Genomic DNA, 22,890 nt, shown 5'->3' on the forward strand with positions numbered 1-22,890 from the left:
GACTTTTCTTCACGGCACCGATTATCTATTTCTAACAATTTTGGTATTTCTAACATTCTCAACAATCTTGGGCTAGTTGACTCTTCTGGGCCTGTTTCCCCATCAGTCACATGATAAACTTCATTGGTTAAAAAACTCCAGCGAACGTTTATTGAGTTACTATTACCTTCCTGCCCTCCCCAACCCCAACCCCAGGGAGCAGTTACAACCTCAGCCGCTGAGCGCACTCGCGGGGTGTAAGCAGCACCAAAGACAGGGAGGCCTGATTCATTTTGCTTTGGGAGTAGAGGGAGGGTCAGAAGATTAGCAGGAAAATGGCATTTGAGCAAGGAGGATTCACTGGAGCTTGCTTTTAAATACTGGTGAGGCTTTTATGTTGCAGTCCCTTACAAAGTTGAGCATTCGCAGGGATTGCACAACGAAATAAGCCCGCTTCCCCTTTTCATTCGCGAATGACCGAAGGAGCTGCTGGTTCCGCATGCAGCAGGTTGTGCCTTTTCCTTATCAGGGTTCTGCATTGCCTCGAACCCGCAGGCCGTGGTGGGCTGCTCTCCTGGGGAAGCAGGGGCTGGGGTGCAGGGTGAAGCTGCTCGTGTCGGCCAGCGCCTGTGAGCAAAACTCAAACGGAGGAGCAGGAGGGGTCCAGCCGGAACGTGGTAGGGTTGGCCCTGCCTTTTAGAAGGGCACAATTTGAAGGGTGCCCAGGGGCCGGAAGCCGGGGACCTAAGGCCCGCCCCGTCCCAGCTGCTGGGAGGGCTCCCGCTCCAGGGAGATTAGTTTTGCAGAGACTGGGTCTGCAGCGCTCCACCGAGGGCCGGCGACAGACGCCACAAAACAGCTGCAGGAACGGTGGCTTGCTCCAGGCACCCAGGGCCCGGGAAAGAGGCGCGGGTCGCACGCGCGGATCACGCGGGCGATGCGGGCGTGGGCCCCTGCACCCGCGGGAGGCGGTGGGGGAAAGGGGCGGGGCCGGCGCTTGACCTCCCGTGAAGCCTAGCGCGGGGAAGGACCGGAACTCTGGGCGGGCGGCTTGTTGATAATATGGCGGCTGGAGCTGCCTGGGCATCCCGAGGAGGCGGTGGGGCCCACTCCCAGAAGAAGGGTCCCTTTTCGCGCTAGTGCGGCGGCCCCTCTGGACCCGGAAGTCCGGGCCGGTTGCTGAATGAGGGGAGCCGGGCCCTCCCCGCGCCAGTCCCCCCGCACCCTCCGCCCCGACCCGGGCCCCGCCATGTCCTTCTTCCGGCGGAAAGGTAGCTGAGGGGGCACCGGCGGGGAGTCAGGCCGGGCCTCAGGGGCGGCGGTGGGGCAGGTGGGCCTGCGAGGGCTTTCTCCAGGGCGGCAGCAAGGCCTTCAGCGAGCTTCGCCCTCGGCACAGATACCCCCTGAGTGCTTTGCTCTGCTCCGGGACTCTTCTGGGAGGGAGAAGGTGGTCTTCTTGCGCGAGGTCAGAGGAGAATTGTCGCGCTGGTTCAGAAGCGATTGCTAAAGCCCACAGAAGTTCCTGCCTGGTTGGTTAAGAACAGTTCTTAGGTGGTGGTTAGTTTTTTTGTGTTTCTTTGAGGACCGTGGATCAAGATCAAGGAAATCTCTTTAGAACCTTATTATGGAAGTCTGAATTTTCCAAATAGTGAGGGTTTTATGTCTAAAAGCAACACCTGAAAAAATTGTTTTCTTCACCCAGTGCTGTCTTACAATTTCCTCTTGGGGGGAGGGGTAGTTACTGCTGTTACTAAAATAAAATTAATTACTGCTAAAGTTCCCCAAGAGGAAGACCACTACTTTTGATGACTTTGCAAGTTTACTAGCTACTGGAAGCCTAACTTTATAAACGAACTACTTACATTTTTGATTTTCAGTTGTATTAACCTGCCCAATGTTTACGTAGAAGCAGTTTGATTTTGAATTTGATTTTGGGTAAGGTTGTTGCACTTCATTAAAAATACATATCCGAAGTGAGCAAGTGTGGATCTGTGGACAGCAGTGATTTTTCCTGTCAATTCCTGTTGCTTCAGATAAAATGTACCAGACAGAGGCCGGGCGCGGTGGCTCACGCCTGTAATCCCAGCACTTTAGGAGGCCGAGGCGGGTGGATCACCTGAGGTCGGAGTTCCAGACCAGCCTGACCAACATGGGGAAACCCCGTCTCTACTAAAAATACAAAATCAGCCAGGGTGGTGGCGCATGCCTGTAATCCCAGCTACTCAGGAGGCTGAGGCAGGAGAATCGCTTGAACCTGGGAGGTGGAGGTTGTGTTGAGCCTAGATTGCACCATTGCACTCCAACCTGGGCAAAAGGAGCTAAACTCCGTCTCAAAAAAAAACAAAAAAACAAAACAAAAAAAACAGTACCAAAAAGAAATGGGTTTTGTTTTCTTTTTTTGTTTTGAGACGGAGTTTCGCTCTTGTCGCCCAGGCTGGAGTGCGATGGCGCGATCTCGATCTGGGCTCACTGCAACCTCCACCTACCAGGTTCAATCGATTCTTCTGCCTCAGCCTCCCAAGTAGCTGGGATTACCCATGCCCCACTATGCCTGGCTAATTTTTGTATTTTTAGTAGAAACGGGGTTTCACCATGTTGGTCAGGCTGGTCTTGAACCCCTGACTTCAAGTGAGCCTCCCACCGCGGCCAGCCAGAAATGGGTTTTGGAAAAAGCACTAAACAAAATCAGGAACTTGGATTCATATGACAGCTCTGCTACTAACTGTAACGGGGGACAGACCAGTTAACCTACTTTTCTGTCTTCTATCAGCTGAGAATTAGATGATTCCCAAAGGCCCATTGAACTCTGAATGACATTAAATACTTGTTAAGTAGGTACACAGTTTTGGTAACTGATTCTAGGTGATGAATGAATGAAAGTGCTGAATGAATGAAACAGGTAAAATAGGAGGAGGAAGCTTTATTGGTAAGGCAGGGGTATACTTAATAGCTCTCTAATTTGTTGGCGTTGCAGTGGTTACTTTTTGGTTTTTTAAGGCGGAAAAGCATTCTAAGAATAATGAGGCAAACTGCATATTGCACAAGAGACTGTTGTCTCCAGTCAACAAATATCTTTTGAGTGTCCACAGTCTGCCAGGCGCTGTGCTAGGCCCTCACGATTGGGTAGTGAACCAGACAATGTCCCTGCACCCATGGAGTTTATTGTCTCCTGGGGTAGACAGATAATAAATAAGCAAACAAATCTCTTCCTCTCTTCTCCCTCCCGCTCCATGTAAGTGTGTGTGTGTAGGTGTATACTTATAGATTGAGTAAAGTGTTATGAAAGATTAAGAGGAGAAACACATTTTGGTTAGATGTTAGAGGACTCAGCAGGTGACCTTGAAACTTAGAGCTGAAAGATCAGTAGGAGGTAACTAGAGAGGCCAGGGAATAGCATGTTCAAAGGTCAGGAGGCAAAAAAGGGCATGGTGCCCTTCAAGAGAGGAAAGAAGGCTACTGTGACTGGGGCATGGATGTAGGCAAGTGTCAGGTGATTGAGAACTCTACAGGCCGTGGTTAGGTTTTATTCCTAATGCCGAGATGCCAAACATGGTGGTTCATATCTGTAATCCCAGTACTTTAGGAGGCTGAGGCAGAAGTATAGCTTGAACTCAGGAGTTCAAGACCAGCCTGAGCAACATGAGACCTGTACAAAACATAAAAATTTGCTGGGTGTGATGGTGCACACCTGTGGTCCCAGCTGCTCAGGAGGCTGAGGCAGAAGGATCGCTTGAGCCTAGGAGGTGGAGGCTACAGTGAGCCATATTTGAGTCACTACACTCCAGCCTGAATGACAAAGTGAGACCCTGTGTCAAACAAAATACAGAGAGAATGTTAATTTAAAATTTTGAAAGAGGAGTGATCTGAACTTATATCTTAAAAAGATCATTTTAGGGCACGGTGGCTCATGCCTGTAATCAAGTGCTTTGGGAGGCTGAGACGGGAGGATCACCTCAGGCCAGTTCGAGATGAACCTGTACAACATAGAGAGACTTCATCTCTATAAAAAGAAAAAATAAATACCTGGGCATTGTGAGCTATTCAGGATGCTGAAGCAGAAACATCACTTGAGCCCAGGAGTTTAAGGCTGCAGTAAGCTGTGATCCCACCACTGCAACACAGTGAAATCCTGTCTCAAAGGAAAAAAAAAATCATTCTAGAAGCTTTTTGGAGACTGGATTTAGTAAGAGTAGAAGCTGGAGATGTTCTGTTAGGGATTCGATTCAGACTTTAAATACCACCAATGCGTTGAGTCCCAAGTTGACATCACTACCTTGGATCCTTGCCCCTGAATCCAGATTGGTATATCCAACTTTAGGTTCACTTTATATCTCTACCTGACTAGTACAGAGGTGTCCATTATTTTGGCTTCCCTAGGCCACATTGGAAGAAGAATTGTCTTGAGCCACACATAAAATACACTAAGGCTAACGATAGCTGATAAGCTAAAAAAAAAAAAAAAAAAAAAAAAATCGCAAAATTCATAATGTTTTAAGAAAGTTTACGAATTTGTGTTGGGCTCATTCAAAGCTGTCCTGGGCCACATGAGGCCCACAGGCTGCAGGTTGGGTAAGCTTAATCCAGTATATGCCTTCAACTTACAGTGTCTAAAATTTTATGCCAGATTTAGTCCTTTTAAACCCGCTCATCAGTTTTTCTCAGTAAATAGTATTTTTGGCTTTTTTTTTTTTTTCTTTTTTTTGTGATGGAGTTTTGCTCTTATTGTTCAGGCTGGAATGCAGTGGCGGATCTTGGCTCACTGCAACCTCCGCCTCCTGGGTTCAAGTGATTCTCCTGCCTCAGCCTCTCAAGTAGCTGGAATTACAGGCATGCGCCACCATGACCAGCTAATTTTTGGAGACAGGATTTCACCATGTTGGTCAGGCTGGTTTTGTACTCCTGACCTGAGGTGATCCACCCGCCTCGGCCTCCCAAAGTGCTGGGGTTATAGGCGTGAGCCACCGCTCCTGGCTGCATTTTTGGATTTTTAATTGCTCAGCCCAAAATTTTAGTACATCCTTGAACCTCATCTTTCCTCCTACTCTATATCTGATCCATCAGCAAATCTGTTAGGTCTACCTCACACATATCCAAATCCTACCACTTCTCACCATCTGTGACAATTAACACCCTGGTCTAGGCAGTCATCTCTGTTAAGATTGAGTGGTTAAGGATGTCCTCTAAGGAGATGACATTCAAATCTGAGCTTAAATGTCAAGAGGGAGCTGGTTTTATAAAGATTGAGGAGGCAGCATTATTTTGCTATAGGCTTCCATTTGGTTTCCATTCCATTCTTGATACTTACAAAACAAATGCACAGAAACAGACCCAGGTATATATGGGAATTTCGGATATAAAAAGAGTTCCTAGTTGGGAAAAGATAGACTGATCTGTAAATGATGCCAATTATCCATCATCTGGCAAAAAATAATTTCCTGCCTCCTGTCATACATATCAGATCAATAGACTTTTTCTGTTAAGGGCCAAATAGTAAGTATTTTAGGCTTTCCAGACCATATGGTTTCTGTCACACTCTCCTCTATCCTTGAAGCCACAGATAATATGTAAACAAATGGGCATGGCTGTGCTACAATAAAACTTTACTTCCGAAAACCTGTAGTGGGCCAGTTTAGGCATGGCCAGCACTTTGGGAGGCTGAGGCGGACGGATCACTTGGGGCCAGGAGTTTGAGACCAGCCTGGCCAACATGGTGAAACCCCGTCTCTACTAAAAATACAAGACTTAGCTGGGCGTGGTGTTGCGTGTCTATAATTCCAGCTACTCTGGAGGATGAGACACAAGAATCACTTGAACCCAGGAGGCAGAGGTTGCAGTGAGCCAAGATAGCACCACTGCACTCCAGCCAGGGTGATGGAGTCTTAAAGCAAAACGAAACAAAAGGTAGTGGGTTGGATTTGGCCCATGGGCTGTAGTTTGCCAATCCCTGATATAGAAACAAATTCCAGGTAGTAAGAGCCCAGAATGTTAAAAAAAAACAAAACTTAAAATCGTGTAGAAGAACAGGTAGGGGGAAAAATCCTGATCTCAGAATTGGAAGGAATATTGTTTAACATAAGACACAGGAAAATATGTTGTGTAAATTTGACAACATTAAAACTTAAAACTTTCACCGGGCATGGTGGCTCACACCTGTAATCCCAGTACTTTGGCAGGCCGAGGTGGGCGGATCATGAGGTCAAGAGATCGAGACCATCCTGGCTAACACGGTGAAATGCTGTCTGTACTAAAAATACAAAAAATTAGCCGGGTATGGTGGTGGGTGCCTGTAGTCCCAGCTACTCGGGAGGCTGAGGCAGGAGAATGGCGTGAACCCAGGAGGCGAAGCTTGCAGTGAGCCGAGATCGCGCCACTACACTCCAGCCTAAGCAACAGAGCAAGACTCCGTCTCAAAAAACAAAACAAAACAAAACAAAAAACCTAAAACTTTCACACAATAAAATATACCTAAGATACTTACAGAAGAGAAGATTTGCATCCAGGACATGTATGGAATTTCTACAATTTCTACAAGTAATAAGTAAAAGACAAAGGACATGAAGAGGCAGTTAGTTATAAAAGAGGAAACCAAAATGACCAATAAACATGAAAGGATGTTTTAACCTCAGAGGCAACAAGGAAATGAATTTAAAACATCAAATGCCATTTCAAAACTAATAGGTTGGCAAAATTAAAAATACCAAGGATGAGACTATGAAGCGTGTCTATCTGAGTGCATGGAACTGGTACAGTCACTTTCATTTAAAATGCACATAATTTATTTTTTATTTATTTTTCTGAGACCGAGTCTCTGTCGCCCAGGCTGGAATGCAGTGGCATGATCTCGGCTCACTGCAACCTCTGCCTCCTGGGTTCAAGCAATTCTCCTGCCTCAGCCTCCTGAGTAGCTGGGATTACAGGCGTGTGCCACCACCCCCCATCTAATTTTTTTATTTTTAGTAGAGACAGGGATTTCTCATGTTGGCCAGTCTGGTCTCAAACTCCTGACCTCAGGTGAGCTGCTTCCCAAAGTGCTGGGATTACAGGCGTGATCCAACACTCTTGGCCAAAAAAAAAAATGCACATAATTTGTTACCTAGCAATTCCATTTCTAGAGGGTTATTCTAGAGAAATTCTTGCTTATATGCATAGGAACACGTGTACTAGAATGTTCATCAGTTGAATATTTAAGTGAAAATTAGGAAATAAAGTAAATGTTCACTAACAGGAAAATGAGTAAATAAAGGTATATTTATAAAGGAATTAAGTAGCTAAAATGAATAAACTAGAGCTGCATGAATGAACTAGAACTGCATCAATAGTCATGTCAGATTATTGAATGAATACAGGTCAGATATGTATGGAGTGCCATTTGTGTAATTAATTTTTTTTTTTTTTTGAAACAGAGTCTTACTCTGTTGCCCAGGGTGGAGTGCAGTGGCGTGATGTCGCTTACTGCAACCTCTACTTCCTGGGTTAAAGTGATTCTTCTGCCTCAGCCTCCCGAGTAGTTGGGGTTACGGGCATGCACTATCATGCCCAGCTCATTTTTATATTTTTAGTGGACATGGGGTTTCACCGTGTTGGCCAGGCTGATCTTGAACTCCTGACCTCAAGTGATCCACCCAACTCAGCCTCCCAAAGTGCTAGGATTATAGGCGTGAGCCACTGTGCTTAGCCATTCACGTAATTTTTAAAGATGTGCAGAATAATGCTATTAAAATGTATGTACATATTTGGCTGGGTGTGATGGCTCACACCTATAATCCCAGCACTTTGGGAGGCTGAGGCAGGAGGATCACTTGAGCCCAGGAGTACAAGACTAGTCTGGGCAAGATAGCAAAACCCCATCTCAACAACAGAAAGGATAATTAGGCATGGTGGCATGAGAGGATCACTTGAGCCTAGGAGTTCGAGTATTATCAGGCCACTGCACTCTAGCCTGGACAACAGAGCAAGACCCTGTCTCAAAAAAATAAAAATTAAAAGGAAAGTATTTGGATGTGGTCATAGTCCAAAAACAGACATGGAAGGAAAACATCTAATTTATTTATTTATTTTTTGTTTTTTTAAGACAGAGTTACTCTGTCGCCCAGGCTGGGGTACAGTGGTGTAATCTTAGCTCACCGCAATCTCCACCTCCTGGGTTCAAGCGATTCTCCTGCCTCAGCCTTCTAAGTAACTGGGACTACAGGTACCCGCCACCACACCCTGCTAATTTTTGTGTTTTCAGTAGAGATGGGGTTTCACCCTGTTGGCCAGGCTGGTCTCGAACTCCTGACCTCAAGTAAGCCACCCGCCTTGGCCTCCCAAAGTCCTGGGATTACAGGCATGAGCCACCCACCTTGGCCTCCCAAAGTCCTGGGATTACAGGCATGAGCCACCGCTCCCAGCCAGAAAATACCTAATTTAGTATAATATTTATATCTGGGAAAGGAAGGGTCAGGTGGTGATTCATGGGAACTCTAAACTCTGTATAATACTTAGGGGGACAGAAGGAAATGAAGCAAAATGATATTTGATTGTTGAGTTGCGTGTATGTTAGAAGTATAACATAGGAGATCTGATTGTTAGTAGGAGAATGTTTTTAGGGTGGTAAAAGTGGAACTGTGGCGGTTTATTTTAGCAGTAGAATCAGTTGGTCATAGTTTGTATGTGGAAGGTAATGAACAGACCATGTTAAGGATGACTTCCAGAATTTTGGCCTGAGTAGTGGGTAGATGACAGTGTCATTCATAAGGGAAGATGAAGACTGAAGTAGGAACAGTTTTGGGAGAAGATGACATGTTCCTTTTTAGACAAGTGGAATTATGGAAGATGGCAGGTAGGTGGTTAGCTATATGAATTTGAGATAAAAGATTTAGGATGGAGATATAAATTTAGGAGTAACAGCATATCTATGGTATTGTAAGCCTTAAGAATGGGTAAGAACAGCCAGGGAATACAGATGTATATGCAGAAGAGAGGAGTCAAGGAAGCCAAGACAAGTTAATGTTTCAAGTGAGTGATGTAGTCCATGGGCAGATGCTGCTGAGAGGGCTGCAAACACCAGTCACCCTACATTTTTAAATGTTGTCTTCCTGATAGCAGCGATGAGTACCTGCAACGATCTTATTTATTTTTTTCATGTTAGTCTCCACATGCTTGAATGTAGACTTTTTGAAGGCAAAATCACTGCCTTTTCTGAGCTGGGAGCGTGTATGGCACATACTGAGCACTCAACAGTTGATGTATTGACTTCAAGCAGATACTCTGGGGGCGAGTTATTTCCTGCTACTAGCCTTTCACCTTTCAATGTTTAAGAGCACAAATAGAGAGATGGGCACGTTTTGGCATTTCTTATTTTGATAACCTTTTCCTAGTAAGATTTTTTAAAGTTTAATGTTAAAAAAAAAAAGAAAAGAGGGTTAAAAATAGTCTTATGTCAGATATTGTAATAGAATTCACACTTGGCTTAAGCTGCTGGGCACCTTCCTATCTTGGATGTCATATTAGCTTATCTACAGCAGAATTTTTACTGTTTTATGTAATAAAGAAGCAATTAGATGATTATTTTACAGACAGATTTTTTTTTATCTTTTATTTTTTTTAGACGGAGTCTCCCTTTGTCACCCAGGCTGGAGTACAGTGGCGTGATCTTGGCACACTGCAACCTCCGCCTCCCGGGTTCAAGCAGTTCTCTGCCTCAGCCTCCCGAGTAGCTGGGCTTACAGGTGCCCGCCACCATGCCCAGCTCATTTTTTTGTATTTGTAGTAGAGATGGTGTTTCACCATGTTAGCCAGGCTGATCTTGAACTACTGACCTCAGGTGATCCACCCACCTTGGCCTCCCAAAGTGCTGGGATTACAGGCGTGAGCCACCATGCCTGGCCCAGACAAATTATTATACTTTGAATGTTAGAGGTTTAGGATGTTTTTACTTGATGCTATGGGAAGAATAAGAAGTAATATGTGATACACAACCAAAGAACTTTCTTCACTATGCTTCTAGTAGCTAGTACTATGGATGACACATGGTAATAATATTGGTTAACATTTGTCCTAACTTTACTGTGCTAGTCACCCTTCTAAGCCCCTTACAGGTATTTTTTTTTCATCAATAACCCTCTAAGGTAGTTTTTATTATTGACCTAATTTTATAAATCAAGAAAATTAAGACCCAGAGAAGTAAAGTAACTTGTCCAAGATCACGTGGCTTATAAGTGGTAGAGCCCATGACAACATTGTTTCTCCATAAGCAGGTTCATTGTTTCTCCATAAGCAGGTTCTTTTGACTGGATGCTGTTCCAAGGTCACTTCCTTAGAGAAGCCTTTGCTGACAACTGCCCTCCTGTGCTGTCCTCCAAGGCTGTCCATTGTTCTAGAACTTTGAATACTCATCTTAGAATAAAGCTGGTCTAATTTTTACAATATTATCGAATGGATCTCTGACTGCAAAATTGGTCATAATTATCTTTTTATATTCTAGTGAAAGGCAAAGAACAAGAGAAGACCTCAGATGTCAAGTCCATTAAAGGTAAGTTCTGTCCTTGGCAATCCACTGCATTAGAAAGTGATGTGCTTTGCATTTGTGGGCTCTTTAATCCTGTTATCTTCTCTCTTTTGGCATTAATCATTTTTGTCTTATTTTATAATTACTTATGATTTTGATTTATTTCCCTCTTTAACCTGTATAACGCTTTAACACCTAGCATATAATAAGTAGGTTTTTTTACTTTAATTATTTTTTTGAGATTGAGTTTTGCTCTTATCGCCCAGGCTGGAGTGCAGTGGTGCCATCTTGGCTCACTGCAACATCCACCTCCTGGGTTCAAGCGATTCTCCTGCCTCAGCCTCCTGAGTAGCTGGGATTACAGGTGCCCGCCACCATGCCTGGCTAATTTTTGTATTTTTAGTGGAGACGGGGGTTTCACCATGTTGACCAGGCCAGTCTCGAACTCCTGACCTCAAGTGATCCATTCACCTCGGCCTCCCAAACTCCTGGGATACAGGCGTGAGCCACCACACTCAGCCATAAGTAGGCTTTTACTGAGCCTTCTGTGTATTGGCTATCCTAGTGATTACAGTGAACCAGTGCCCTTCTTATTAATCACACATTTAGTTGTTCCCTAAAAGTGATTAGTTGACTTTATTTATTTAGTAAGATGAAAAATGAAGAATACTCTTAACTGAGCAGTCTGTTAACTGCAGGAAAGCACTGGTACTTATAAGGCTTAGTTTTCTGTCATTGATCCAGAAGTATGGTGGATTACAGTTTTTGCTTTTTTATTTGAATGAACAAACTTAATTTAAAATATATTAGTTTTATTTTTTGTTGCGATCGATACATAGTCCTTGTTTATAGATTAGAGCATACTTTTTAAAGATGCTGTATTATTCACTGATTTTATTTGTCCAGTGTACAGAGATTGAAATGGGAAAATTATAATGGAAATTGTTTCCATAGTCATTACATATTGATTTCATCAGTTTATTTCCATAAAATCTGTAGATTGCTGCTTATTTAGATTTTTCTTTCAAATGTGTTTATGTTGCATTGCTCGCATTGAGTATTCTACATGCTCAATTTGCTGGAGAAGACTAATTATAACCTAGGAAAGTTGTAAAATTAGGGGAAAAAAAATAAGGTACTTTACAGCCTACTTTACTTATTTAAAGCCAGTTGGATTCTACATTAGTTCAAACTGCCTTCTTTGAGCAAAATTTGATTGGCAGTGATAAAGGCTTAAAGCCCTTCTCAAGCAGAGACCTGTAAAGACTAGATCTGATTGTAGTAGAAGGAAGGAACTTAGACGTCTCAGGCAGTGAGAACACCAGTCTTTCACTCTAAACTTTGCCACTAACAGTATGACCTTGGGAAGTTGTAACTTTCTTCAGATTCTTCATTTGTTGAATGAGGGAATTGGCCTAGTTAATTTCTAAATCGCTTTTTTTTTTTTTTTTTTGAGACGGAGTCTCGCTCTGTTGCCCAGGCTGGAGTGCGATGGCGGGATCTCAGCTCACTGCAAGCTCCGCCTCCAGGGTTCACGCCATTCTCCTGCCTCAGCCGCCCAAGTAGCTGGGACTACAGGCGCCCACTACCTCACCCGGCTAGTTTTTTTTGTATTTTTTAGTAGAGACGGGGTTTCACTGTGTTAGCCAGGATGGTCTCGATCTCCTGACCTCGTGATCCGCCCGTCTTGGCCTCCCAAAGTGCTGGGATTACAGGCTTGAGCCACCGCGCCCGGCTAATTTCTAAATCTCTACCGGGCTAAAAAATTTTATGCTCATACTCTGATTATGATAGTACGTAACTTGTGCTTAACATTGACTGACTTAACCTTAGGATAATACAGAAGCAGTACAAGAAACAGCCCCTCAAGACGTTTGCAGTCTCATTGGAAAGACAAACTTATATACAGAACAGTAGCAAATAAACCAAAATAATAATAGCTGCCATTTATAGAACACTTCTTCTATTCTGGGCATTAGACAAAAACTGACTGTAACAGTGAACAAAAAAGACTTGGGTCCTGCCATCATTGAACTTCCAGATTAGTAGGGGAGAGGAACATTAATCAAGTAATTCCACAGATGGCTTGGCCTAGATTGGTAGTGATGGAAGTAGAGATCTGAACGGACTTGAAAAAACATTAGGAGGCAAAATGGATAGAAGTTTATTATTGATTAAATATGAAGTGTGAGAGAGAGGAATATTTAAGATTGATACCTACCTTCTGACTTGCCTAACAGAACCAAGCCAGGAAATTATATGTTCAGTTTTGTTATGTTGGGTGGGAGGTGCTTTTGAGTCATTCATTTACATATGTTACATATGTTATTTTATATGCACAGTAATTTTAAGGTCTGAATTTTAAACCACAGGTTAGAGAGTGATTTTTTAGAGTCTGGCAAACCTAGGTTGAAATCCTGCCTGTTGAAATGGCTGTTTACTAGCTCATTAACCTAGGGCAAAGTATTCAACTTCTTTTCATTTTTGTCTTCACCTCTAAAATGAGGAAAATATGGTCTTACAGGATTGTCGTGAGAGATAGATGAAATAATATCCAAAAAAAAAAGATACATAGAGAAACTAGTATAGTGCCTGGTATATAGTAGGTCCTCCATTGGTAGCTATCATTATCTAGTTTTAACATAGCCTTCAATTTGTTGAATTCGTCAAACTAAATGAAGCATCGCAAGGAGTTCAGAGGAATTTGAGGTCAGCAAATGATTTCTGAAGTTTAGGGAAGACTTCATGGAAATGACACTTACCTTGTATAAAAGTTAAAGATTAAGAAAGATTTGAATGAGAGATTCTTTCTCTTTTCTCCCTACCAGCCCAGCTTCTTATTTGAGGATATATTGGGCAGAGGGGCCTTCAGACAAGTAAAGGGAGATTTTTACAGAAAGATTGAGATGAAGGTATAGAAGGCTGTAAAGACCAGAAAAGAGAATTGAGACAGGAAGCAGGAAGCCACTGTAGGTTTTTGAGCAAGATATTGATGCTGTAAGTATGGTGTTTATGAAAGGTTAGTCTGGAAGAGATTTGCAGGATGGAGACCCCGGAAGTTTTTTTGTTATAATACAGACAGACTTGCACTGAGGGTGTGGTGTTAAAAATAAATAGGTAAGTAAATGTTTAAACATCTTGAAGGAAAAGTCAACAAATCTTGGCAAGTAAACAGATACAGTGAAAAAGAATGGGACCAAGATTTTGAGTTTTGGAGACTGGTGGATTGAACAGACAAGGAAATTGAGAGGAGAATCAGACGATGATGTTTTAAGTTGATATTTAGATAGATTGTGCTGAAGATGGTAAAGTCAGTGTGGGTGGGAATGCCTAGTGGCGGGTAATCAGTGATTCAAGACCAAAGTCCAGGTCAAAGACAATTCACAGATAGAGATCAGGGATTTCTCATCTGCTCTGCAGAAGTATACCCCAGGAGCTGTTGCAAAGAGTCCATGTGGAGGGTGTGAGTAAGATGTTCCCCTTTAATTTGCCAGAATTGCTTTTTTTTTCTTTTTTCTGAGACAGATTCTCGCTCTCTTGCCCAGGCTGGAGGGCAGTGGCAAGATCTCGGCTCACTGCAAACTCCGCCTCCCAGGTTCAAGCGATTTTCCTGCCTCAGCCTCCCAAGTAGGTGGGATTACAGGCACACGCCACCATGCCCAGCTAATTTTTTTTTGTATTTTTAGTAGAGATGGGGTTTCACCATGTTGGCCAGGCTGGTCTCAAACTCCTGACCTCGTGATCGCCCGCCTCGGCCTCCAAAGGTTCTGAGATTACAGGCATGAACCACTGCGCCCGACCCCTTGTTAAGTTTATTTTGGGGGTAAGCAAAGGAGGTTGCAGCTTTAAAAAAGTTTGAAAAGTATTGCTCTAGTAATAATTAAAGATTTGAGAGTAAATATGCTTTCTAGCAAAAAGAATAAAAGAAGAACAGATAGCCTCCAGAAGAGGAGCCAAAGAAGCAGGCCATATCTGACACACTGGGCAATGATAAATGGATATTAAAAGAATGAGAGGAATGAGCAGATAGAAAATTAGGAGAGTATAATACCATGGAGACCAAGAAAGATAGATTATGAGGAAGGAGTGGTAAAAATAAGTTGCTAGTTCTAACAGAGATGTTTAGAGGGACCAGGGAAAGCCTTGTACAAATGAGTTAATAGCATTTTATATTATATACATCTAATTAAGAAACAATGCAAGAGTCTCACCATTCCTATAGACTCATACTTGTCTGAACACGAAAACTGGCTTTTGTTTATAAATAAGCTAAAAATTATTTTGCTCCTTCCAATTTCTCATGAAAATAAAAGTAAACCTTCCTTTAAAATTGAAAAAATAGTTTGAAGATAGTCACTCTTCATTTTGTAGTTCCCACAACTATTATTGAATGACTGAAATTATCTTTATTCTGAAGCCAAAAGGGTGATATTGATATTTCTTCAGACTACTAAAAATATATTTTATGAATTTTGAGTGTGCTTTATCTTATTTATTTATTTTTTTTGATATGGAATTTCACTCTTGTTGCTCAGGCTAGAGTGCGGTGGTGCGATCTCAGCTCACTGCAACCTCCGCCTTCCAGGTTCAAGCAATTCTTCTGCCTCGGCCTCCCAAGTAGCTGGGATTACAGGCGCCGGCCCCCACACCCGGCTAATATTTTGTATTTTTAGTAGAGACAGGGTGTCACCATGTTGGTCAGGCTGGTCTCAAACTCCTGACCTCAGGTGACCCACCTTCCTTGGCCTCCCAAAGTACTGCCATTACAGGCAGAGCCACCACGCCCGGCCTAAGGAATGTTTTTCTAGGTTTCCTCCCACCCTAAGCATTTATTCTGCAATTTTAATTTTGTTCCTAAAGCAAGCAAGGTTTAAGGATTTTAAAATAATCCATGTTTTAGAATGCTTTCTGGCTGTGTTACTCTTTATACACAATAGAAGTTCTCAGAGAAAGATCTCGCTCTTTTAACTTTTTGGCACAGTATTTTGAGAATTATAAATAATATTAGAATGTTTTCTGGCTGGGTGTGGTGGCTCATGCCTGTAATCCCAGCCACTTGGGTGGCTGAGGCAGGAGAATCACTTGAACCTGGGAGGTGGAGGTTGCAGTGAGCCGAGATCGTGCCACTGCACTTCAGCCTGGATGACAGAGCAAGACTGTCTGAAAAAAAAAAAAAATAGAGTGTTTTCTTCCCAATTTTCTGCCACTTGATTAAGTTACTTTTCCTGTAAAGTATTTTTTGCTGAGTATGCTGACTTAAGAGTAATGTTACAAAATTTAATTTTTTAAAGTTCTCTGAAAGCCCCCTTACAAGAATTTTAGGCTATCAAATTGTGTTTAATTCTTAACAATTTTTTGAAAAATTATAGCTTCAATATCCGTACATTCCCCACAAAAAAGCACTAAAAATCATGCCTTGCTGGAGGCTGCAGGACCAAGTCATGTTGCAATCAATGCCATTTCTGCCAACATGGACTCCTTTTCAAGTAGCAGGACAGCCACACTTAAGAAGCAGCCAAGCCACATGGAGGCCGCTCATTTTGGTGACCTGGGTAAGTAACTATCATTTTTTGTTAACTTGCAACAGAAGGATTTGAGTACAATATGTGAAACTTCTGTCATAGGATACAGAACTATATAACAGGAAGATGCTTTGGAAAAAATATATTTAAAATAACAACTACAAGTATGATGGTTAGCACTGTGTTGTGTTCCCGTAAGTATAGAATATAAAGCATGCCCAGTAGAAAAACAAGCATTTCCAGAAAAAATATGTCGGACCACTAAATATAAATATATGAAAAAGATGCTTCACTTTATTACTGAGGGAAGTGCAAATTAAAATAATCAGTTAATGTTCCCTAACATATTAGCATATATATATATGCTCTGTCGCCTAGGTTGGAATGCAGTGGCAGGATCTTGGCTCACTGCAAGCTCCGCCTCCCAGGTTCACTCCATTCTCCTGCCTCAGCCTTCTGAATAGCTGGGACTACAGGCACTCTCCGCAATACAAACAGTATAATTGTTTGTATTTTTAGTGGAGACGGGCCGAGTTAGCCAGGATGGTCTCAATCTGACCTCACGATCTGTCCGCCTGGGCCTCCCAGAGTGCTGGGATTACAGGCATGAGCCACGTGCCTGACCCACATTAGCATATATTTAAAGTTTGACAATTTGAATGTTAGTGAAGATGCAGGGAAAAATACCCCTCCTATTTAGTGATAATGTAATTCGTTGAAGACTCTTTGGAAAGCAATTTGGAAATCAGTATAAAATATGCATGTCATTTAGGCCACTCTTTCTAAGACCTAGCCCTCAGATATGCTCATTCATATGCACATGTATATATGTATGTTTAAGGCTATTCATTGTTGTATTGTTTGTGATAGCAAAAAATTATGGACAACATAGATATATCTGTTAGAGGAAAATAACCAAATTGTGGTATATCCATTGCTCTGGTGTATAGTGTAGCCATTTGTTTCTATTTATTTATTTTTTTGGGACAGAATCTTACTCTGTTGCCCAGGCTGGAGTGCAGTGGTACGATCATGATTCACTGCAGCCTTCACCTCCTGGGCACAAGCTATTCTCTCGCCTCAGCCTCCAGAGTTACTAGGACTACAGGCATGTGTCACCACACCCAGATAATATTTTAATTTTTTCGTAGAGTCGGGGTCTCACTTTGTTGCCCAGGCTGGTCTCAAACTTCTGGCCTCAAGCAATTCTCCCACGTAGGCCTCCCAAAGTGCTGGGATTACAGACATGAGCCACCACACCTGGCTCAGTGTAGCCATTTAGAAGTCTAAAAAAGACATGGGAAAATGTCTAAGGCATGTTTGAAAGTGAGAAGTAAATCACAGTATGTATGGTAAAATCCTTTATATTAAAATAAGTTCTTCCAAAACAAAAACATATGCAGGATACCTTTATTTTCTCAGTATTTGTTAACCAAATTTTTGCACTTAGAAAATTGCATGTCATGTTGTCATAAGTTGAAAAATAGATCCATGAACGAATAGACTTCTAATAAAATCAGTTCTTCTTTTGACATCTCTCTGTACTTTTGTGTGTATTCAAACCAGTGTCAATGTGTTTGTGGGTCACACTTAGCAATAATACATAGCAAACAAAATGCACGTAGCTCACAGAGTAAAATTGTAAGTTTTGCTGGATCACTCATAAGTTGCTGATGAGAATTTGAAATGGTACAGACACACTGGAAAACGGCAGTTTCTTTCTTTTTCTTTTTTTTTTTTTGAGACAGGGTCTCACTCTGTTGCCCAGGCTGGAGTACAGTGGCGTGATTATAACTCACTGCAGCCTTAGCCTCCTCAGGTTCAGGTGATCCTCCCACCTCAGTCTCCTGAGTAGCTGGGACTACAGGCATATACCACCACGCCTGGCTAATTTTTGTGTTTTTGTAGAAACAGGGTTTCGCCATGTTTCGCAAGCTGGTCCTGAACTCCTGGACTCAAACGATCCACTCGTGTGGGCCTCCCAAAGTGCTGGGATTACAGGCGTGAGCTGCTATGCCTGACCTAAGCAGTTTTTGTTTGTTTGTTTGTTTGTTTGTTTTTTAAATTTATTTGTAGACGAATCTCTCAGGCTGGAGTGCAATGGCCCAATTTTGTCTCACTGCATCCTCCGCCTCCCAGGTTCAAGTGATTCTCCTGCCTCAGCCTCCTGAGTAGCTGGGATGACAGGTGCCTGCCATCATGCCAGGCTGATTTTTTATTTTTAGTAGAGATGGAATTTCACCATGTTGGTCAGGCTGGTTTTGAACTCCTGACCTCAGGTGATCAGCCCGCCTCGGCCTCCCAAAGTGCTGGGATTCCAGGCGTGAACTATCATGCTTGGCTGATAGTTTCTTATGAGGTGAAACATGCAATTACCATATGACCTAGCAGTTGCACTCTGCATTTTTCCTAGAGAAATGAAAACTTACCTTCCTCCAAAAACCTGTGCACAAATGTTCATAGCACCTTAATATCAAAAAACTGGATGTTCTTCAGCAGGTGAATGAACTGGTTCATTCATACCATGGAATACCACTCAGCAATAAAAAGGAACAAACTGTTGATACATGCAACTACTTGGATGAATATCAAGGGAATTTTGCTGTCAGACAAAAGCCAATCCCTAAAGGCTACATATAGTATGATTCCATTTGGATACTATTCTTGAAATAGAGAAATTAGAGAAATGAAAAGATGAGTGTTTGCCAGATGTTAGAGACAGAGAGGTGAGAGGGGTAAGTGGGTGTAGTTATAAAAGTGCAACACGAGGGATCCTTGTAATGTTGAAATTCTATCTTGGCAGTGGATGCAGAAATCTCAATGTGATAAAATTACAAAGAACTAAAAACAGGAATGAGTACAGGTAAAACTGGGGAAATCTGAATAAGTTAGAGTGTTGTATCACTGTCAGTATCTTAGAGTGATATTGTACAATAGCTTTGCAAGATGTTACCATGGGAGAAACTAAAGTGTACAAGGGATCTGCAGGTATTATTATTTTTTTAGAGATAGGGTTTCACCATGTTGCCCAGGCTGGTCTTGAACTCCTGGGCTCAAGTGATCCACCCGCCCCAGCCTCCCAAAGTACTGGGATTACAGGCATGAGCGACCACGCCTGGCCCTTTCAGTATTTTATCTTACAACTTCATGTGAATCTAGCATTATCTCATAGAATTTAATTAAAAGAAATTGTAAATCTTGCAGAAGATCAGAATTTCCTCAAGTTTGTGATGTTGACAAAGATGAACTAGTTGACATTGACAGTAAAACTGATGATGACACAACGTACTTCAAAAAAATGATTTGAGTGTCAATGGATTAAGAAAAGCTCTTTTGACAAATTGATGAAACCCTCAGTCAGTTTTGTAAGAATGACCATCTTTATGATCTTGCTATGAAAGCCAATTTAAAAAAAAATTTTTTGTTTTTCCTAACAATTAGCTTGTGGTTATAATTATAACTTAAATTTAGTTAAATATAAGGTAAATGATTTTTTATTAAGTTTAGTTTCGTTTTTCAAGGTACGATCTCAAAGCTACTCTTTAACCTACTATGAATGAATAATGCTGACTTCATAACATCTTTGTAGATATAGCCACAATTTTCCCTCAGGATAAGTGCCTACAAGTGTAATTACTGAATTGAAAATCATGCAGTTTGCTAAGACTTTGCTATCTATTCCTGAATGCTCCTCCAAAATGGTTTTGCCAGTTACATCCCCATGACCAGTGAATGAGAGTGTTGCCTGTTTTCCTGTGCCCTTGTTACTGCTTAATAATTTTTGAAAAAAATCTAATTTGACAGCAAAAATGCATTTTATGTTAATTTGCTTTTCTGGAATTTGTAATGAGGTTGAGTATAGTTTTTAATATTTTTATTGGCCCCTTTTCTTTGGAACTAGTATCATAAGTTTTTTTCTTAAGAATTTACGTGGTCTGGGCTGGGTGCGGTGGCTCACGCCTGCAATCCTGGCAGTTAGGGAGGCTGAGGCGGATGGATTGCCGAAGGTCAGGAGTTTGAGACCAGCCTGACCAACATGGTGAAACCCCGTCTCTACTAAAAGTACAAAAACTAGCTGGGCGTGGTGATGGGTGCCTGTAATCCCAGCTACTCAGGAGGCTGAGTCAAGAGAATCGCTTGAACCTGGGAGGTGGAGGTTGCATTGAGCCGACATCGTGCCATTGCACTCCAGCCTAGGCAACAAAAGTGAAGAGTCTCAAAAAAAAAAAAAAAAAGAATTTGTATGATCTGAATTGCCATTAAAAGAGATATGAGAATTATTGAGTTACAAAGAACTTTTTAATAATTTAGGCAAGTTTTGGAGAATTGTACTTTGTTTAGAAACCAAAAGCATAGTATTTGTAGTTTTTTAAATTTATTTTAGTTGGTAGGACGTAAACTTTATTTAAGGTCTCTGGTACCAGTTATTGCTAAAAGTGATTGACTAATCTGTCAATCTGAAATTATTTGTTGCTGAACTGCTAATTCTTTTGCTTCTATCTTTTAGGCAGATCTTGTCTGGACTACCAGACTCAAGAGACCAAATCAAGCCTTTCTAAGACCCTTGAACAAGTCTTGCACGACACTGTTGTCCTCCCTTACTTCATTCAATTCATGGAACTTCGGCGAATGGAGCATTTGGTGAAATTTTGGTTAGAAGCTGAAAGTTTTCACTCAACAACTTGGTCGCGAATAAGAGCACACAGTCTAAACACAGTGAAGCAGAGCTCACTGGCTGAGCCTGTCTCTCCATCTAAAAAGCACGAAACTACAGCAGCTTTTTTAACTGATTCTCTTGACAAGAGATTGGAGGATTCCAGCTCAGCACAGTTGTTTATGACTCATTCAGAAGGAATTGACCTGAATAATAGAACTAACAGCACTCAGAATCACTTGCTGCTTTCCCAGGAATATGACAGTGCCCATTCTCTCCATCTTGAAAGGGCCAGAGCAGGAACTCATCAAGTTTCCATGGAAACCCAAGAATCTTCCTCTACACTTACAGTAGCCAGTAGAAATAGTCCTGCTTCTCCGCTAAAAGAATTGTCAGGAAAACTAATGAAAAGTGAGTATGTGATTTTCTTGTGTGTACGTGTGTGTCTCACTTTCTTTTTTTAATTTACAAAGCAGAACTTCAGATGAGGAATAAAATGATTGGAATCTTGTTTTTCCTCCTCTAACTACTTGTAAATTTGGGAGAATTTGGAGAGTGTAGCAGAGTCAGATCGGTGTATGGAAAAGGAGCAGGAGGGATATCTGGAGTGACTGGACCTTCTAAGAAGTGTGTTATCAGAATTAGTAAATGAAGAAGGGTCAAATGTCCTACTTTTCTCCTCCACTGATTTTGAAATCAAACTATTATCCACATAGCCTTATTTCCTCCCTCAGTCTTAATTTTATTAATATTTTACTGCACTTTGCAGATAAAATTTTTTAAAATTATTTTTAAAATGGCCAATAAGTGACATTTATTAAGTTATGTGCTTAGGGCTGGGCGTGGTGGCTCAAGCCTGTAATCCCAGCACTTTGGGACGCTGAGGCGGGCAGATCACAAGGTCAGGAGATCGAGACCATCCTGGCTAACATGGTGAAACCCCATCTCTACTAAAAATACAAAAAAATTAGCCGGACGTGGTGGCGGGCGCCTGTAGTCCCAGCTGCTTGGGAGGCTGAGGCAGGAGAATGACATGAACCCGGGAGGCGGAGCTTGCAGTGAGCCAAGATCGTGCCACTGCACTCCAGCCTGGGCGACAGCAAGACTGCGTCTCAAAAGAAAAAAAAAAGTTCTGTGCTTAGTGTATATTTGGATTTTATTTATTAGTCACAAGACCTCTATGCAGGTAGTAGGCATGATTATCTTATTTACACATGAGAAAACCAGGGCTTAGAAAGGTTAGGTAACTTCCCCTAGGTTGTACAGTAAATGTGGACCTAGAAGCATTTTGACAAGAGCACCTGTTTTTTTTCTTCTCTATTAGTTTAGAAATTCTATACTCTTAATTATTACCTGGGATTTTGATTAGACAGCCTTCATGTTCTTCTTTTTCATCTTAAGTGTTGTTTGTGTCTCAAAGGGCTAAGTGATTTCAGATTTTTAGTTCGCTCATTCTCAGTGAACTAAAATGAGGTCTAATCTGCTACTGAATCAAGTTTTCAGTGTGTTATTTCCTCCCTCCTTCCTTCCCTCAACCAGGCTCCTGAGAAGCTGGGATTACAGACGCTCACCACCACACCTGGCTAATTTTTATATTTTAGTAGAGATGGGGTTTCACCATGTTGGTCAGGCTGGTCTTGAACTCCTGACCTCAAGTGATCCACCTGCCTCGGCCTCCCAAAGTGCTGGTATTACAGGTATGAGTCACCACACCTGGCCGCATGTTATTTTCATCACAAAGTTATTGTAAACTGGGTGAAGTGGCACACACTTGTACTCCTAGCTACTCAGGAAGCTTAAGGTGAGAAGATTGCTTGAGCCCACGAGTTTTGAGACTAGTCTGGGCAACAAGCAAGACCCCAGCTCAAACAAAGAAAAAAGTTAGGCCGGGCTTGGTGGCTCAAGCCTGTAATCCCAGCACTTTGGGAGGCCGAGACGGGCGGATCACGAGGTCAGGAGATTGAGACCATCCTGGCTAACATGGTGAAACCCCGTCTCTACTAAAAAAAATACAAAAAACTAGCCGGGCGAGGTGGCGGGTGCCTGTAGTCCCAGCTACTCGGGAGGCTGAGGCAGGAGAATGGCGTAAACCTGGGAGGCAGAGCTTGCAGTGAGCTAAGATCCGGCCACTGCACTTCAGCCTGGGCAACAGAGCGAGACTCTGTCTCAAAAAAAAAAAAAAGTTACTGAATTTTTTATTTCTATGGATCATTTTTTGTAGTTTCTTACTCCTTTCACACTTCATC

General features: G+C 42.2%; 1 protein-coding gene and 1 long non-coding RNA gene across 5 annotated transcripts in view; both read left to right on the plus strand.

The window, feature by feature from the left end:
* Window positions 1-747: 747 nt before the first annotated feature.
* AKAP10 (A-kinase anchoring protein 10) overlaps window positions 748-22,890 on the plus strand; it is a 76,855-nt gene continuing 54,712 nt past the window's right edge. Inside the window, exons 1-4 of one of the 4 annotated variants that reach the window (XM_031934250.1) lie at window positions 748-1,250; window positions 10,445-10,492; window positions 15,838-16,020; window positions 20,498-21,055. In XM_031934250.1, the coding sequence (XP_031790110.1) occupies window positions 1,163-1,250; window positions 10,445-10,492; window positions 15,838-16,020; window positions 20,498-21,055 (877 nt within the window). In that variant the 5' untranslated portion in view covers window positions 748-1,162. The remainder of the gene's footprint in view (window positions 1,251-10,444; window positions 10,493-15,837; window positions 16,021-20,497; window positions 21,056-22,890) is intronic. The other 3 variants (XM_023196453.3, XM_023196454.3, XM_023196452.3) reach the window with 3 other exon arrangements.
* Window positions 1,263-4,118, plus strand: LOC111529558. Its single transcript, XR_002727464.2, has 2 exons — window positions 1,263-2,100; window positions 2,583-4,118. It is a non-coding gene; the product is annotated as an uncharacterized LOC111529558 (long non-coding RNA).

Source organism: Piliocolobus tephrosceles, chromosome 16, assembly GCF_002776525.5.
Source record: "Piliocolobus tephrosceles isolate RC106 chromosome 16, ASM277652v3, whole genome shotgun sequence".
Classification (NCBI taxonomy): Eukaryota; Metazoa; Chordata; class Mammalia; order Primates; family Cercopithecidae; genus Piliocolobus; species Piliocolobus tephrosceles.